Genomic DNA, 18,850 nt, shown 5'->3' on the forward strand with positions numbered 1-18,850 from the left:
AGCAAGGGATGGGTGCATAGTGGCAGCCACCGGTGCTCACAGTATCCTTGTCCATAGGCCAGTGGAAGCCAACTCTTGTCTGAGATTCCCAGTAGTCCCCCGTTTTTCTAAGCTCTTACTACTGTGCTTTAACTAAGTTCCTGTGTGTCCAGAATTATAATGGATGTTATGGGGTTATATCAAAAAAGTAACTTGGAATCTCAAGAAGAACCAGAGTGTGCCAGAGTGCTTAGTCATACCTTTGCAATAACTGAAGTATTGCAGTTTTCTCCATTTGTGTTTTTTCTCCCAATAAATTATTCTAGAAGCCAAGATTATTACTCTGTGTTCGATTATAGCATAAAGCACCTAATTTTTCTTCCCCCTTACCTATTTTCAGTGTTATATTTTGCCCTCTCCCCTCAGTTTCCTCTTCTCCCCTCAGATTGCCTTAGTTTCTGTCTTCTTTTCTTCCCCATTATTCGATGTGAATATCTTAAATATATCACCTTGACACTATGGCTATTTTCCATTTCCCATATTCCTTTCACCATTTGCCTTCCGTTACTTCCTTTCCTCTCCTCTCCCTGTTTGCCTTAGTGTCCTCATATCTTGAACTCTTTCTACAAGGGGCTTCTTAAAGTTAATTATAGGGAGTTGACTTTTGTATTAACCAAATTGTTCCTTTTAACTTTAATTTATTCTCAGGGCTTATTAGACAGCAGAAAAATAAAAGCCAATCACACTATATTCATAAAGCTTCAGTAAACTTTTGTTGAACTTATTTAGTTATTTAAGGTTTCACTAAAGAATGTGTTCTAGAAAAATAGGGTGATAGGGAGGTGCTTTCATGTCCAAGTATTGACAGATGATGTAATGGGGGCAGGAATGAAGCGTGGCCGCCATATGCAGTGATGTGATCTTGGGATATGAGATAATTCGCAGCACTCTCAACCTGCATGACGAGATTTTGACAGCAGGAATGCTAAAAAAAAAATTACTGAACTTAAAAAAAACTTTGAACTAGACATTAACTTTTGGAATAAAGTAAAAAATAGTTACTGGAACTTAGTACATTAAAAAGATTTATTTCGATGTTGTGAAAAGTATCACCCCCATCCTATCTCCTTGGTTCTTGGTGTCACTTGTATTCTCTTAAAAGGTTTACTTATGAAATAGTTACAAATGAAATAGAAAACTGACTGAATCATTTTCTAAAGTATTAAAGAATTAAGCAAATAAATTAATGTATTTATTTTTCATGGGTAAGATAATTAGCTATCAAAATATTAGTTTGTTTGTATCAATATAGAGTGGAGATGTTACTATTAGACCCATATTATCCAAAATATGAACTTCCAAGTTAGAGAGTTTATTTGAAAAAGAAGTTGCTTTATAAAATATTAAAATTACTTGAAGTACATTCTTTTACTTGCTCAGCAATAAGATTTTACCCTTGATAAGCTTCCTTCTCTGCTTTTACTGTTTAACTTTTTGTCTGAAAACAGATTCACAGGATACTAGCACTAAGCATTCAGTAAATGAGTAGATGAAAAATAAAGTAGGACTCTCTTGTTAGCATTCATTTTTGGGATAACTTTTATAAAGTTTGAGATTCAAACACTCCTTGTTTCTGTATAATTGGTACACTCCAGAGCCAAGAGGGGAGAACTTGTTTTATTCCAAAATTTGTACTTGAAAGTGGGAATAGTTTATTTTTTAAAAAACACGTTCCAAACAAAAAATGGGTAAGGTCTGCTCATATAACTCATACTGTTATATGTTTCTCTTACCTAAGCCAGTACAGGTTTACTCAGACGCAGGTGATCTGAAGGAAATCATTAAAATCTTGGGGTGGTTATAAAATTCCTACTCCTCTATTTGAAGTTAGTCTTGATCAAAGGGATTAGGATTTAAGTTTTTAAAGGGAACTTTTTAAAAATAAAAACTCTTTTAAGGAGACTTGTGCAAATGCACAGTTGAACATTTCAAATATAGTACCAGAATCCAGAAATAAATGTGTATTACTATATACAAATTTAATTGCCTTTTAAAATATATTACACCAATGGGAAATTAGTTTTATCCTTTGAAGTCGAGATCAGAAAAAAATTTTCTCTTGTGACCTGGTGAGGTCTGTTATTATTATTAATTTGGATTCAAGTTTTCTTTGGACCAGCTCAAGGGCCTTTGCCCTCAGAAACAAGACGACACAGGCCTTAAGACCTTACCTCCTTTTTCAGTCTCTCACCACCACACCCCCCCGCCTTCTTTTTCACTTGCCCCATTGAAAAGGATACAGAGTTATCACTGTGAGAATAAGACTGTAAATTCTGTCCCCCTCCTAGGAGATAGGATGAGAGACCTTGTAAAATTTAGTCTTTGACAGTGTCAAAAAATGTAAGGAGGTTAAGATCATGGTAGCAACGACTGAGCATCTTTCTGAGTCTGCTCCTGGCTTTATAAAAGCTGAGCTCAGCTGTCGTTGTCCTGGACACTGTCTTTGAGTACTGATTGCCAGTGTGTCAGTATCAACAGTAACCATTGTTGCAAACAGAGATTACAAAAGGCAGTTACTTCTAAAAGTTGTGCTTCTTTGATCTAAGTAAAAGGTACATTTTAGCTTTATGCAAGATTAGGGGTTATTTTAGAGATTTGTGACAGTTCCTTTTGTTTCCATATAGGGAATCTGAGCTTGATCCTTGATGCTGGATTTGACTCCTTGCAAAGCCAGCAGGGTGTGGATGCTTATTACTAAGGCATTCCATTTGGCAGAGGAGGGAATGAACACTGCACTGCCTAATATCCCCTGGGGATGGCAAGGGGGAGTGCATAATGTCCCTTGCTGTGACCGAGGGCTGTGTTGACCAACTGTGTACTGCGTAAGGGAATGTGACTCGAGGATATTAACTAGAGTCATACTTAGGAATTCTTGGTCATTGACCAAGCTATCCAGGAAAGCAAGGACAGTTGGGTGACTTAAACAAAGCAGATCCCTTAACTTAGGAATAAAACAAAGAACTTACTCGTTTCATTTCTCCGACTCCTCAGTTTTTTTTGTTCATCCTTCATTCTCTTATAGTCTAAGACACTTTCAGTGACGGACCTTTGTGAAGTCTAAATACTGGATTTCACTAATAGCAGTGTGATAAATATCTCTTTTCTGTTTCTTTTTAAGGCAGAGGTCATCTTGGTGCTATACCCTGTTATTAATATAACTTGGAACTCTGATACAATGACCTGCTTAATAAATAAAGTACTTCCCTGCTACCAGTAATTGGGTAAGCTGATTTTGTTATTGTTGCTTTGTGACCAAAGTAACCGAAGGCCCCTTTCCTTTGGTGCTTCTCTGCAAGTGCAGTGCTTGGACCAGTGCTTGTTACAGATTTGTCACAGTCATTTTCATTTTACAATTAGGTTGTGAGTTTTGTTATAAAGGAATAGAAATGTTTAAATTCACTTTAAGTATTTTCCCCCCTATATTTTTGTGAAAAGTTTTGCAATCTTAGGTTTTTAGAGTGCCCAGAACAAGTTAACCAAGAAGGATGTGGATTTTCTTCTCTAAAGATGTTTAAGGTGGAGGGTGGCTCAAATGAAAGTTACATGTTTTCTCAGCCCCAGTTCTAGCATTTGGAGAACTCTGGTAGCATACATCACAGCATGTACATGGTGGCTTGGTATGGGCATTGGGACAGCTGCCTTGTCATGTCCACACTTCCCAGCACTGGAGCTGGAGCATTTACCAGTCCATACCAGGAGCTCCATTCTGCCTGACAGCCCAGAAAGGTCTACCATTCAGGGATGGCAGTGACCAACTGGGACTTGCCTAGGCTCTCAGCTTTAGGATTTGCAATGAATGGGCCAAAGATGCCTTGTTCTTGAGGAGCCTGACTGTAGAGCACACTAATCATTGTGATGGTTTTTGTTTCAATGTTTTTGAAGTGGTGTTTGCTGAGCTTAGTGACATGCTGTCCTTAAATATGTTAAGATAACCTTTTGCCTTCTGTGACCTAATCTAGTTTCTAAGCTACCCTGTTTATATATGTATTCTTTCAGCCAGGCCTATGTTTTGAGCTTGACAACACTGCTATGTTGGGATATTTTAGAAGATTTTTAAGAGGGCTAAGTAAAATATTCTAGTATATATCTCACATTCTTAAATTCTGATATAAAGAAATATCCTTATTCCTTTCCCATTTGTTATTACATTATTTCTTGTCTTTTTACAGCCATCTCACAGAATTTTATTTCATATAAGCAGCTTTCTGAAGCCAGACATACATAGCATGAGTTTCATAATTTTGAACTGCTTGAACCTCTGAATAACTAATGAGCGTGTTTTCAACATATAAAACAACTCCCACTACATTTGTGAAATACTTCACCTTAAGAAAATCTTCTATCTTAGAGTTGGAGTAGTTGAAGTTCCTTTCCTTGCCAAAAATAATATTACCACATATTACAAAAAGTATAAATAAATAAAATAGGATTAGAATTTTCATTTACTTTCTTCCATATAACTTCATTTTATACAGAGAATGTGATGTGTCACTGTGTTACTTAGTCTAAGCCTTTAGCAATGATGACAGGTGTTTGTCTGCAAGTGACACATATTTTCCTATAAAGTCTGACTTTCGGAAAATTAACTTGCATGTATTTTTATTTCATGACATAAGAAAAGTAAGTGTAACTTTCTCCATAAATATTAGAGGTCTGAGTTACAGAAAATTTCAATATATTGCTCATAATCCCTCTTAACGTATACATACCACAATCATTTAGATTCATTTAAGGTTTGGTAAAATGCAACTGAAACTGTTAAAATAACGTTCTAATATAATGTTCTAATTAGATTAGAGTTAAGACACAGTGGTCTTCATTCTAGGAGTATACCTCATGCCTGGAGCATCTATTATAAAAGTAAAACATCTTATTTTGAAATCCTATATTGCAAACCAGAAATATTTTGGAAACTCTCCAGGGCCCATGGATGCATTATGCTTTGCTTTTAAATCATCATGCATCACAAGATTATATTCTTAGATGATCTATAGTCTAGTTATTTTGTTATGGCTGAAGTGATCCAGCTTGTTTTTGATATAAAACTTATCATATCTGAGACTCCTCTCCTCTAAAACATAGCACATTCTTTATGCTTTGTGTGGGAGAAAGGCTCTCATGCAGCCTGCTGTTTACGCTGCTCATGTCAAGACAAAATGTTCACCAGAATTCCAACGTGAAACCGATAATAAACTAACCTGCTTGAGTTATTTTTCACATTTAAAAAGATTTTTTTAATAGTAATTTTTTGGTGAGGTTAAGGCAGGCTCAAATTTTTTTGTGTATTTTTTGTATTGCATAGTAAGATTTTTCTTTCTTTACAGGAAGAAAGACTACCTGTTCTCTCAAAGTTACAATCTCTGTGCTCTTTTATGTAAAATATGTAGCCCAGGGGCTGACCCCATGGCCTAGTGATTAAGTTCAGTGCGCTCCACTTTGGCAGCCCAGGTTTGTTTGGTTCCCCGGCGTGGACCTACACGACTTGTCGGTGGCCATGTTGTGGTGGCAACCCACATACAAAATAGGGGAAGATTGGCACAGATGTTAGCTTAGGACAAAGCTTCCTCAGCAAGAATAAAATAAAATAAAGTTAAATATGGGGCCGGCCCCGTGGCCGAGTGGTTAAGTTCGCATGCTCTGCTTTGGCTGCCCAGGGTTTCACCACTTCGAATCCTGGATGCAGACATGGCACCGCTCATCAAGCCATGCTGAGGCAGTATCCCACATGCCACAACTAGAAGGACCCACAACTAAAAATACACAACTGTGTACTGGGGGCTCTGGGGAGGAAAAAGAAAAAAATAAAATGTTTAATAATAATAAATAAAATAAAATATGTACCCCCACTTCTTTTTTTTTTTTGAGGAAGATCAGCCCTGAGCTAACTACTGCCAATCTTCTTTTTGCTGAGGAATACTGGCCCTGAGCTAAATCCATGCCCATCTTCCTCTATTTTATACGTGGGGCGCCTACCACACCATGGTTTCTGTCAAGCGGTGCCATGTCTGCACCCAAGATCCGAACCGGTGAACCCTGGGTCACTGAGAAGCGGAACGTGTGAACTTAACTGCTACACCACCGGGCCGGCCCCTGTACCCCAGCTTCTGATCTTCATTAAAATTTTTGATAGTGTATAGATTAATAAGTAAATTTCATTCTTGATGACCAAAGTGCTTTCTAAATTATTGATAAAATGCATCTGGTTTGCTAGTTTTTCATCAAATTAAGGAAAGGATATAATGAATAAAAATTAAGATTTTCCAGATTCACGTGTTTCCAAGACACTTTGTTCCAGAAGTCATATTTGCTACAAGATCAATTGGCAATTAAGCAGAAAGTCTAATGTCTGTTAAATTTAATGGCTCACCCTGGGGGAAAACTTCTATTTACTTTCATTGTTTAAAAATATTTATGCTAATTCCAAGGAAAATTCCACCATAGAAACAAAACAAAAAGAAATTATAAAAACTGCCCAAGAATAAGCTTGCATATTAGCTTCTGGAGTGACCTCTACTGGTTTGGAGAAAAGTGTGAAAGCCAATTACTGACATCTCTTATTATTCAGTAGCAATTTTGTATTCAGAATTTAAAAGCAGAGAGTAGTGGAACATATTGCAGTCATACTTAAAGTATATCGAATCTTAGCTGATGTTTATTTCCCACAACCACAGTGGAAGTGGTCGTTGGGGCCTATATAAATCAGCAGGAAAATAGGATTTTTGTGTACTGAATTTTATTTTGCAGACTACATTCCAAAACTACATTTATTCTGTTTAATAAAGGATATGTGTAATAGTAACAAATTGTAAAACACCACTTTTTCAATAAATATTTGTCAAGTAGCTGCCAGGTACTAGATCTTCCTGAGGGATATATAAATGGTAATGGAGCTTGTGCTATTAAGAGTAGATCAAGAGGGCAAAATAGGTATACAAATGATCGGGATGAAAAATTAACACGTGGTAGGTACCATAAGAAAGATTTCAGTCTTATAACTTAGAATAGAATGAGGAAATGTCTGGCTTAGGTAATCAGGGCACACTTCGTGGAAGATGTTATTTCTTCCATGTTCTGAAGAAAGGATGGGATTGCGGCAGTTGGAAATGTGAACACAGGCCACTGCAGGCAGAAGGAATAGCATAAACCCTGAGGGGTGTGTGCAGGCTTGTTTGGAGTAAAGCAAATTCTATTTGGCAAGTGCACAGATAGGCAGGGAAAGGGCCCGGATATTGGGGTGTCTTGCATGTCAGCTAAGGTGTTTAAACTTTGCTTGGTAGGCGTGGAGGAGCCATTAGTGTTTTCTGGGCTGGGGAGCAGCTTGATCAGATCTATCTGTTATGATGTGAATCTGGAAGCTCTATGTTGCTAAGATTGGAAATGTGGGAGACAGAGGTTAGGTTACATCTATTACGCCGTTGCATCCTAAATTTGAAGGAGAGTAGTACATAGAAGAGAGAGAGGGAATGGAAAGCAAAGAATGAGTGTATGTGACAGTGTCTGGCTAGGTCTTGGGAACAAATAAGCAAGGATAGATGATGGTATAAAGAGCAAGGAAGACTCTCATCCTAGCTCAGGATGCAGCACAGATCAGATGTTCAATAAATATTTAAGTGAAAATTTGGGGCTTAAGTGACTGAGTGCATAAATAGAAATAGGAAAATCATGAAGAAGTTGTTTGCAGATGGTAAGATAGTTTATGTTTTAGATGATTGAGTTTAGGCTGCTGGCAGGACATATATATTGAAATGTCCTTAGACAACAAAAGTTACAGAAATGGAACTTAGAAAAGAAGTTGCATGTGACGACTTAGGAACAAAAAGGACAAAGGACAAGAGCCTTGATATTGCCTGAGATTTAGAATAAGAGAATTCGGAGGATCTGCCAAGAATATCGAATAGAAGTTAAAGAGGTAGAAAATGTTAGAATAATGGAAACTAAGCAAGGATAAATGGGTATTGCCAATGAGGTTGGGACATGAAGAAATGTAAAGAAACTGAGTACTGAGAAAGGACCATTGAATTTTGTTTGTCAAAGTACTGTTTCATTAGGTGGTGTTTCATTAGATTGTAAGAAGCTAGCCCTGGTGGTCTAGTGGTTAAGATTCGGCGCTCTGACCACGATGGCCCGTGTTCGTTTCCCTGTCAGGGAACCACATCACCCATCTGTTTGTTGTCATACTCTGGCTGCTGGCTGTTACTGTGATGCTGAAAGCTATGCCACCGAGATTTCAAATACCAGCAGGGTCACCCATGGTGGGCAGGTTTCAGTGGAGCTTCTAGACTAAGACTGACTAGGAAGAAGGACCTGGCCACCCACTTCCCAAAAAATTGGCCATGAGAACCCTGTAAATAGCAGCGGAGCATCGTCTGATACAGCGCTGGCAGGGGAGAGGATGATGCAAGAAGAAGACCGGGCAGAGCTCAGCTGTGCTGTGCACGAGGGCGCTAGGAATTGACTTGTCAGTGCTCATAAAAGGTTGTGAAAAGTTAAGGAATGAGAGGTGGTGAGGCTTGACTATTGTCTGGCAATGAAAGGAAAGATAGGCTAGTAGCTTGAATACTAGCAGGCCAAGGGAAGGATTACTTTTTTAGGCTGGGGAGAACTAAACGTTTTTTGTAAGTAAGTAAAGAAGGAGCTGGCAAAGAGGAAAAGAAGAAGATGGACTTGGGGAGGGAGAGCGAGACAGAGTAAAGAAATGTGGCAGTAATCTGGAGCACTGTCCAATGAAACGTGCTGCGATGATGCAAATATTTGGTATCTGCTCTGTCCACTGCAGTAGCCAAGAGCCACATGTGGCTGTTGAGCACTTGAAATGTGGCTAGTGCAACTGGAGCACTAAAAGTTTAATTTCATTTGGTTTTAATTAATTTCAATGTAAAGAGTCACATGTGACTAGTGGCTCCCTTATTGGGTAGCATATACCTAGTGTGTAAGTAGTTAATTTGGGAAAGAGGGATGGACATTGTGAGAGATAAGGGATGAGTTCCAGAAGTAGTTTGAAGTAGAGATGATAACATTTGAAGGAAGCCGTGGTCACATAGTTTCATTATTTGCAGAGAGGGTTAAGGTGGAGAGAGCATGGGAAAGATTTCCACCCGTCCCTCTGAGGATTTCCAGTGAAGAGTCTGATAGATGAGGTGAATCTCGGCAGCAGTGAGAACCCGCCAGAAGCGAGAACACGCATGTGGTTTAGGTCTCCACTTCCCTGTCTGGTGACTTTTTCGGTCATATTTTTAAAGCTGGGAGAAAAAAAACGAGTGGGAGAGCCAGTTCAGGGGAGATTTTTGAAAGGCTGGCACAGTGGAAGGCTGGTAACGTAAATAAGTGCTGACCACAAGATCTGTATGAAGTAAGCCGAGAGCAAGTGAAAATAGAGAGACATGGAAGGACTCAAGGGAAGGAGGTCATTCTAAGGGTGTAGGGCAGATTTCTCAGATGTCAGACTGTGGAAGATAAGCAACCTCGGAAAATTTTCATTTGTAAGAATTGCATGTTTTGGAGGTAGAGTTTTCAACAGGAAATGGAATTTAAGAATAAGGCATAAGATTAAGAAATGTAAATTGTCAGGGGAGAGGAATATACAAGACCGATGCACATAGTTCCAAATTGATAGAAAAGAGGTTCAGCATCCCACAATTATTTTGTTTTTGCTCCAAGTTGCTTGCAATATGGTCTTTGCTTCAAACTCACTGACTCAACTTTGAAAGGATAGTCTTTTCTTCGTTCAAATTTGAAGAGTAAAACTGGGATTTCTCTATTTGCAGTGATGTCCAAATTCTTAAAAACTGAATTTGGAGTTGGAAGGGACCTGTGAGATCATCTCATGTAATGTGTGGATTTTGTAACTAGGAGGCTATCACTTCTGGTTTAAGTGACTAGTCCAAGGTTACAGAGCTAGTGAGGGGCGGAGCCGAGAGTGGACTTCAAGACTCCACTGAGTCCCAGTACTGGCTGTGTGACTTCAGCAGCATAATGTTCTGGGCTGATGTCTTAGCGTGACCTAACAATTTGTACTCCAGAAACCCTAAAATACAGTGTAGAATATTATCTGCAGAACTGTTCTATGATTACGGTTTCTGAACTTGTACTTTCAGATACCAAGCTGTTGACCGACCATGCTGAAAGAAAATTCCTGCCGAAGCGGTGCTCCACTGTCCGCCGTAGACCGCAGTGCTCATTCATAGCTGTTTTGACATTTAATACACACACACGAGATTAATAGATGGGGCTTCTAAATGTTAATAAATATAACGAAATCTAGAATTACATTTTAGACTGAGTTCAGATGTGAAAGAGTTTGTTAAACAGCAGGTGTTTTTTCACTTTTTTTTCCCAGTTTTACTGAGAAGTAATTGATGTACATCACTGTGTAAGTTTCAGGTGTACAACATGATGGTTTGATTTATATATATTGTGAAATGATTATCACAATAGGTTCAGCTAACATTCTTTATCTCATATAGATACAATATAAAGAAAAGAAAGAAGAAAAGAAGATAAAAATTTTCTCCTTGTGATGAGAACTTTTAGGACTTACTCTCTTAACAACTTTCCTATGTATCATATAGCAGTGCTGGCTATGGTCATCGTGTTGTACACACATCCCTAGTACTTATTTATCTTATAACTGGCAATTTGTACCTTTTGACCGCGTTCCTCCATTTCCCCCACTCCCACCTCCACACACGCCCTTGCTTCTTGTAACTACATGTCTGATCTCTTTTTCTATGAGTTTGGTAGGTTGTCAGTGTTTTTTAGATCCCGCATATAAGCGAGTTCATATAGTATTTGTCTGTCTGACTTATTTCACTTAGCATAATGCCGTCGAGGTCTATCCATGTTGTCACAAATGGTAGAATTTCCTCATGTTTTATGGCTAAATAATATTCCATTGTATGTGTGTGTGTGTGTGTGTGTGTATACTACAACTTCTTTATCTGTTCTCTATGGATGGATACTTGGGTTCTTTCCATGTCTTGGCTAACTTTTTAAAACATACCGAGTGTTGTCCCTCTCCTGCCAGCTCTTGTCTCTGTCTCTCTCTCATGGCCTCTGTCTTTCTAGAATGAAGAGAGATACCTAAATAGTATGATCTAAGAATGAGAGATTATTTTCAGAGAACATTAGATCTTCGTAAGGTTACTATCACTTTCCTTTTCACTCTAAATAGTATATTGAGAAACATGTTAAAGCGATTGGAAATAATCCTGATTATTATTTGTAAAGTAATAAATGTATTCCCTGTGACAGTACCAGGAGTGTACTTTCAATTGCCCATTTTAACATGGACTGAACGTTTTTAAGTAAGGTGAATAAATGTACAAACCAGTAACTTTGCTAAAAATGTAAATAAGAGTTTACAAGTTTATGAGTTGGAGAGTTCAGGTCTTTGGTTTCTGTGACACCTTAACTAACTGAAGGGGTTTCCTGAAGTAATTTATGAGATTTATAGCTCTAGGACCTTTGTTTGCCTTTCTTGGAATGACAAGCATAGTGAAGTGGGATTAGCTGCCTTGTTTTTTCTTTTTTATAATATTCTGTGGGTTTTTTTTGTTTGTTTGTTTGTTTGGTGAGGAAGATTGACCCTGAGCTAACATCTCTCGCCAGTCTTCCTCTTTTTTGCTTGAGGAAGATTGTTGCTGAGCTAACACCTGTGCCCGTCTTCCTCTATTTTTTGTATGTGGGATGCTGCCACAGCGTGACTTGATGAGCAGTGTGTAGGTCCGTGCCCAGGATCCGAACCCATGAACCCCAGGCCACCAAAGCAGAGTGTATGAACCTAACCACTATGTCACCAGGCCAGCCCCAGGATTAGCTGCTTTAATAAACTTAACCGAAGTGCTATTCCAATGATCAAAGAATGTTAAAATACCTTCATTTTCATTTTAATTCTCTAATTCCTTTTTGGGGATTTTTAGGTATTACAGCATTTCGCATACATATGGCATGAAATGAGCATAACCTAAGATTTCAGGGAGTGAATCTTTTAGTATAGTTACTGGAACAAATACCTCTCCTTTTCCCTCCTCCCTCTGTCTATTTCCTCCCCAGATTGGCTCTTTTCTACGTAAAGGGATGAAAGATACCTTTCCTGCCCCTGGGAGTTGGTACGTTGTCTTTCATATAGTGGCGCCCAAAGGCGGGTCTCAGAGCAGCAGCAGCACCTGGGGCTTTCAAAGAAGCAGATTCTCAAGCCCCACCCCAGACCTGCAGAATCAGAGTCTTGGGGGTGGGACGACGCAATCTGCCTTCTCATAAGTCTTCTAGGAGATTCGGATGCACACTCAAGTTTGAGAACCATCGGTCTAATGGCTAGAACTTTATACCTTCTTTATTTTTTTATTGAGATATAACCACATACCATAAAATTGACCTTTTTAAAGTGTACAATTCAATGAGTTCTAGTGTATTCACAAGGTTATGCCACCATCACCATTATCTAATTCCAGAACATTTTTATCACCGAAAAGAAACTCCAGACGTATTAGCAGTCACTCCCTCTGTCCCCACCCGCAGACCCTGGCAACCACTAATCTACTTTTCATCTCTATGAATTTGACTGTTCTGGATATTTCATATAAATATAGTCTTGCAGTATGTGACCTTTGTGTTTGGCTTTCACTTAGTGTATTTTCAAGGTGCCTGCATGTTGTAGCATGTATCAGTGCTTCGATTCTTTTCATGGCTGAATAATATTCCAGTGTATGTATATATGACATTTTGTTTATCATGTATCAGTTGATGGACATTTGGGTTGTTTCCTTGGCTGTTATGGATAATGCTGCTATGAACATTCACGTACAAGTTTTGTTATGAACATATGTTTCCAGTTCTCTTGGGGATATGCACTCGATTCTCCTTATTTGCGGTAGTTAGGTTCCATCAAGTTGCTGCACCCCTGCATTAGTGAATGGAGTCATTGCTCCACAGAGAAATACAGGAGTAGCTTCTTCAAGCCTTGCTCAGCTCATATTTTTGATAGCCCATCAATACATGACCTTGTTTTGTGTATGTTTCTGTTTAAAGACACTACATCTAATATATATTGTTGATTCATTAACGTTTAACTCACATCCAACAGCACTATAACTCATGCCTAAATGAAGCTTATCTAACACGTGTATTTTCTCTGTGAGGTGCATCACGGCCTTCTTGAGCTTGGGAACACCAGACAGCCTGCACACTATGCTTTGGGGCCGTTTGAAACAGTGAAGTTGCCCACTAAAAGCACAAAAATGTGAAAAACGTGGTGTTAAATACACTGCGAAAAGAACACTTGTTTACAGTAGGAGAGCTGAAACAAGAAGGTAGAGTGTCACCTTGTTCCACCTCACCTGGGAACATGTGTGTCGGAGCACTCAAACTTTTCACCACTCCGTGCGTGTGCAAGTCTGGATGACTGTGAAAGCACCTGAGGATTCTTTTGGGGTTACAAATAAACTTTAGCGCTTAGGCAAACCTGCAAGTGTGGAATCCACAAATGATGAGGATCAACTGTACCTAGGAGTGAAATTGCGGTGTCATCTGATAACTCTGTGTTTAAGTTTTTGAGGAACTGCTAGACTATTTTCCATAGTGGCTACACCATTTTACTTTCCCACCAGTAGTGTGTGAGGGTTCCAGTTTCTCCATATCCTTGCCAACGCTTGTTCTGTCCTTTTCTTCCTTCTTTCCTTCCTCCCTTCCCTCTTCCCTTCTTTCTTTTTTTGATTATAGCCATCCTGATGGATGTGAAGTGGTATCTCTTTATGGTTTTAATTTGCCTTTCCTTAATCATTAGTCATGTTACACATCTTTTCATGTGCATGTTAGCTATTTGTGTATTTTCTTTAGAAGAATGTCTCTTCCAAAACTTTGCCTATTCTTAAATTGGGTTATTTGGCTTTTTACTGTTGGGTTGTAAGGCTTTTTTATATATATTTTGGATACTAACCTCTTAGATATATGATTTGCAAATATTTTCTCCCATGCTGTGAGTTGTCTTTTTACTTTCTTGATAATGTTCTTTGACATACAAAAGTTTTTTATTTTTATTTTATTATTATTATTTTTTTTTTGGTGAGGAAAATTGGCCCTGAGCTGACATCCGTGCCGGTCTTCCTCTATTTTGTATGTGGGATGCCTACCACAGTACGGCTTGATGAGTGGTGTGTAGTTCTGCACCCAGGATCTGAACCTGCGAACCCCGGGCCACCAAAGCAGAGCACACGAACTTAACCACTACACCACTGGGCCAGCCCCGAAAGTTTTTTATCTTGATGAAGTCCAATTTTTTCTTTGATTGCTTGTGCTTTTGGTGTTACCTTCTTTAATTTTGAAAGTGCCATCTTCATATTAGTAATCAGTACAGACTGTTAAAAGAGTTGTTTACACATTTTTATTAAAGAAGTCCTGAAGAGTTAGATTTCATGGTCTCAATAAATTATCACTTATTTGCTAATGGATGTCATATGTAAATTTAAAGCATTTATTGGTAGGTATTTACAAGGTTTTATGTTGTGGAAGTTTAAATACTAGCATCATCAGGGCCACAAATTTATAAAAAAGCAGTGTCAAATTCATTTAACAAACTGCTGTTTTTCTTTAGGGAAGTTGAAGAGAAGCCCTTATAATTACTGTAAATAACACTTTCCTCTTTAATGAAGAAGAGTCTGCCTCTTTTAAAAACTATGAACTTTCTGCCGTAAAAGCAGAGTCTCGAGAGCCATTTGTGAAAGAACACAAGAATGCCCGGAACTTGGAAATAAACACGGTTTGGTGTTTATTTGTATTAGTTTAAATGTAGTAGCCGTATGTGTCAGAAAACTGAATCTGTAACACTTAAGTTAGCCTAAGCAAGCAAATAATATCAGCTAACATGGCTTTAATCTACTAAGTAACTTTAAATCCAAAAGATCAAAGGAAGTTATAACTAAAAGCAGTCCTTCGAGCAATTTCCCAGTAGAAGCAGGAAAAGGCTAGAAATTACATGTCACCTTCATATCCTGGCTTGCTGACCTTGTGCTCAGATCAAGCCCCTCTGTATGCCAGCTGTTACCATTATTAAGACCTTGCCCCTAGGGGTTAAGTAGGAGAAAAACTCTCCTGTCCTATTGGAGAGCAAACTCAGAAAGTTCCAGCCCCTAACATACCTAATTCAAAGCAATCTGCATGTGCTTGTCATTCCGTCTGTCCTGCCGCTCTGTGGAGCTGCCCCTGCCGGCTCACTCATCGCTCTCTGCTGTGCTGTGTTACTGCAGCCACTTATGGCTGTTGCTCCTGCAGTCATTTGCAGACCAAACTGAGTCAGGCAAGTTTCCTCTTAACGCAAAGGTAATGCATTTCCTCCTGCCTCCGTATGTGCGAACTTATTTGGGAGAATTTATTTAAAAACTGAACTTTGTTCTGTGCTTCTCGGATTGAATTTAAAATTCCAGCCTGTAATTTTTGTCACTGTAAACTTTGAACGGCATCTTAAGGCATTGAAATCTTACGAAGTTTATTTAAATGATAGTCTAAGCACCGTGAGGGAAGGTAGGCTGTTTCTGAGGTTTATTAAAATGTGCTTTCTTTATGAAGTTGGGAGGAAAACTCAGATTTAAAGTAGTTTATGTTGTTTCGTGCTTTGAGAGTCTTTTTGAACCATTATGTAAATCAGAGAATTTTGAATATGTGCTTTTCTCATTACCAATTGGTAGAAAAATAGATGTAGAATCAGAGGAATTATTTTAATCACTTTTGTGAATTAAGTATCGTAAGAAAATAGTAAAATATTAACATCTTCCAGCCTATAAAAATAGAAGTTTGTTGAAGATACCTTGGGAACTAAGCTTCCATGGCAAGTTTAATTCTTACCAATGTTCATTTCAAATTCACAGCTTGGTGTACACTCTCAAGTTGTATTTGAGTTGATTAAGTATTTCATGCATTTTAATTGTAGCAATGGCATCTATATTATAATTGGATTTACTACGTAAAGTAGAAGTCAGAATATATTTGCCATATTTGCTGTTCTTCTTTTTTACTGAATAGTCTGTGACTTACAATATTGTGTAAATTTAAGGTGTACGTGTTAATTTGGCACGTTCGTATATTGTAATGTGATTGCCATTGTAGCGATATTTATCACGTCTGTCACACTGTAATTATCCTTTCTTCTTAGTGGTTGGGATAGTTAGGTTTTAGTCTCTTAGCAAGTTTGGTGATTGTAGTACAGTACTGCTGTCTGTATTCATTCTACTGCCTTAGACTTCTGTGGCTTGTTTACTCCTCATTGCAAGTTTCTACCCTTAAATAGCATCAATCTTATCCCTGCCATGTTTACTTTTGCTTAAAATGAGAATGGATAGTTTATATGCGACAGGCAGAAAAATTCAAACTAATTTAACTTGTAAAATATTTATATGTCTGGTAGTAAAATGTAAATTTTAAAGAAACAGATGCAAATCTCCTGAAAACTAAGGTGTTTCACACAAATCATTGACCATAAATGACTTTCTTCAGTGATAATGCAAGAAATAGAGAGCACACTTTATAATTTGTTAAAATGTTCTTTAACAGGTATTCCTCTTAAAAGAAAAAGAATGAAATATATCTTTTTCACCCACAGGAGGGTTAATTTAGATCATAGTATTTATAATTAAGAAAACTCTAGTTCCCTTTGATGGCTGAGAAGTCACTAAACTATGTAAATAAGCTCTAAGCTAATGAATATTTCCCTTGTAGACAGTGGGTTTACTACTTCTTATGGTTTTAATGTCTGCTGACACATTTCCACTTTGAAAAAGTCAAAATAAGTGATCTTTTTGCATTATTTTATTTATTTTTAAACTTTGTATCTCAAATAGATTGCATCTAAGAATGCTTTCATGGCCAAAATCTTGAATATTGGAGTATTTTATTAGATTATTCTCCATTTGTACCTTTTTGTTTTAGTATACAACAAGGCAGAGTATTTTTATGTATCTTCCCTGTTTCATATAGCTTGCACCTTAGAACTGAATTATAGAATTGTGAGCGTGAACTCTTTGCATTGATTATGAAAAAATGTGCAATGTTTAAGTGTCTGAAATGATTGACCTGTGAAGTGGGTTAGAAAACACATGTTAACCTTGCCTCAGTCTGGGAAATGATATTTACTACAAAATTGATTCATCCGATGTTTTAATCTAATCCCAATTGTCTTTGTAGTTTATACTGAACCAGTCCACCCTTTTTTGGCAGCTGTTGGGAAATCTGCTTTTCTGCATTTGCTGCACATTGGTTCTTTACTTTCGTTCTAACTGCTTTGATTTCTGGGATTGGATCAGAGCTTCTGCTTTTATGACTCTTATAACTCAGCATGGGTGATGGACAGCCTTGACACACTGACTATATGAACCTGTCCTATTTTTAAAAAATTATGATTCCTGATCACGTCCTAACACAGGAAACAAAACTGGGTGTTTAGGATCAAGGCAAATGAACTGCTTAGCCTATCTGCTTTTTGGAAAAAATATAAAACAAAGCAACTAAAGTAAATTAGAAAAGTGAGATTTGAGGAAGAGGATGGCCCTTTGTTCTCTCCATCTTAATTTTTATTCTTTTATCATTTTAGTTACTATGAAACAGGCTCACATGTGACAGATGCACATATTCAGATTCCAAGATAAATATTCATGAGGAACACAGTAGGTGCTTGTTACACGCCTGCTAAATAAGGACCTTCACCTATTTATCTGAAAAATATAACTTAATTACTTTTCTGAGCAAACAAGAATCCCACATCAACAATAAATGTAATTTCAGTTTATTTAGTATATACAAGACAGCAAATAGAATTTATGAGTATTTATAGTGATAATTTTAGTAAGGAATAGAGAAAGAGTTATGAAAGTTGCACCCAGGCTCTTACTACGAGTTAACTTACTGATCCAATTCAAGTAAGAAAAAAAGTCTTTGTGAATTGGATGTTTTCCTAAGCTTAAAGTAAATTTCAGAGTCCTTTAAGTCAAAGGATGTCTTTAATTGTGTTTCCTACAAATAACTTGAGAGATGTTTCCCAAGTAGCTCAGTAGGCTAAGGGATACCCTTGAGACGTTATTGGCTGGGCTCTGCAGGGAAGAACCCATTTGGGGAGCTGCCCTAGGAAATTTGATTTGCTACTTCTCAAACTTCACAGAACAGCAGGGAGTGGAGCCTGGTATCAGATACTTAGCATTTGTGGGAAAAGCTGAGATAATTCTAAGTGTAGTATTAAAAAACAACACGTTACCATCTAAATCAAACAACTTTCAAGTGTTTTATGGTGATTGATCTCAGTTTTTGGCTTTATGGAAGACGTTTAAAAAACTCTCACATTTTTTTTGCCTCACAATATATGAGAGTAGAATTTTCTTGCTTTGATTTACCTCAGTGATGGTTTTTTCCTTTCAGCAGCTAAGTTTTGAGGTTTTGAGCTGCGCGAAGTATTAAACGTTCATGGCGTCTTTAGGCATGCTTGTAATCTGTTCAACAACATTAGTTGAGCTTAGTCATATGATCCTGTTTCTACTGGGAGAGAGCTGTAGTAATACAGACAGATTGCTCATTTGTAAAGTTGCCTATTTTCTGATTTTAGTTGAGGCAAAATAGTTTCAGATGAAATCTTATGGCCTAAAGATAGACCTATCACATCTTGAGGGTCCTGTTTATTACCAAAGGATCTTGTAATTCTTATTTGGTGGGAATGGGAGTCTAGAAAGTAGGCCTGGTGTCTGAAGGCTTTCTGACCCTAGAATTGGAACATTTAAGCTGCTTAAAATGCAATCAGAAATACATATATACATAGATACAAAATGTTAGGGAACATGCC

The 18,850-nt window shown here is 37.8% G+C and overlaps 1 protein-coding gene across 10 annotated transcripts in view; it reads left to right on the forward strand.

Moving 5' to 3' along the window:
* DISP1 (dispatched RND transporter family member 1) overlaps nucleotides 1-18,850 on the forward strand; it is a 204,150-nt gene that overhangs the window by 122,177 nt on the left and 63,123 nt on the right. For 2 of the 10 annotated variants that reach the window (XM_044762986.2, XM_070501712.1), the window contains exon 2: nucleotides 3,158-3,260. The exons of 4 other annotated variants lie outside the window; for them this stretch is intronic. Coding sequence is in view for 1 of the 6 variants with exons in the window: in XM_014838720.3 (XP_014694206.1) it covers nucleotides 15,190-15,328 (139 nt within the window). In the remaining 5 variants the exon portion in view is untranslated. Of the gene's footprint in view, nucleotides 1-3,157; nucleotides 3,261-15,145; nucleotides 15,352-18,850 lie in introns of those variants that run through there. 4 more of the 10 variants (XM_014838722.3, XM_044762987.2, XM_014838720.3 and 1 more) reach the window with 3 other exon arrangements.

This window comes from Equus asinus, chromosome 30 (assembly GCF_041296235.1).
Source record: "Equus asinus isolate D_3611 breed Donkey chromosome 30, EquAss-T2T_v2, whole genome shotgun sequence".
Taxonomy (NCBI): Eukaryota; Metazoa; Chordata; class Mammalia; order Perissodactyla; family Equidae; genus Equus; species Equus asinus.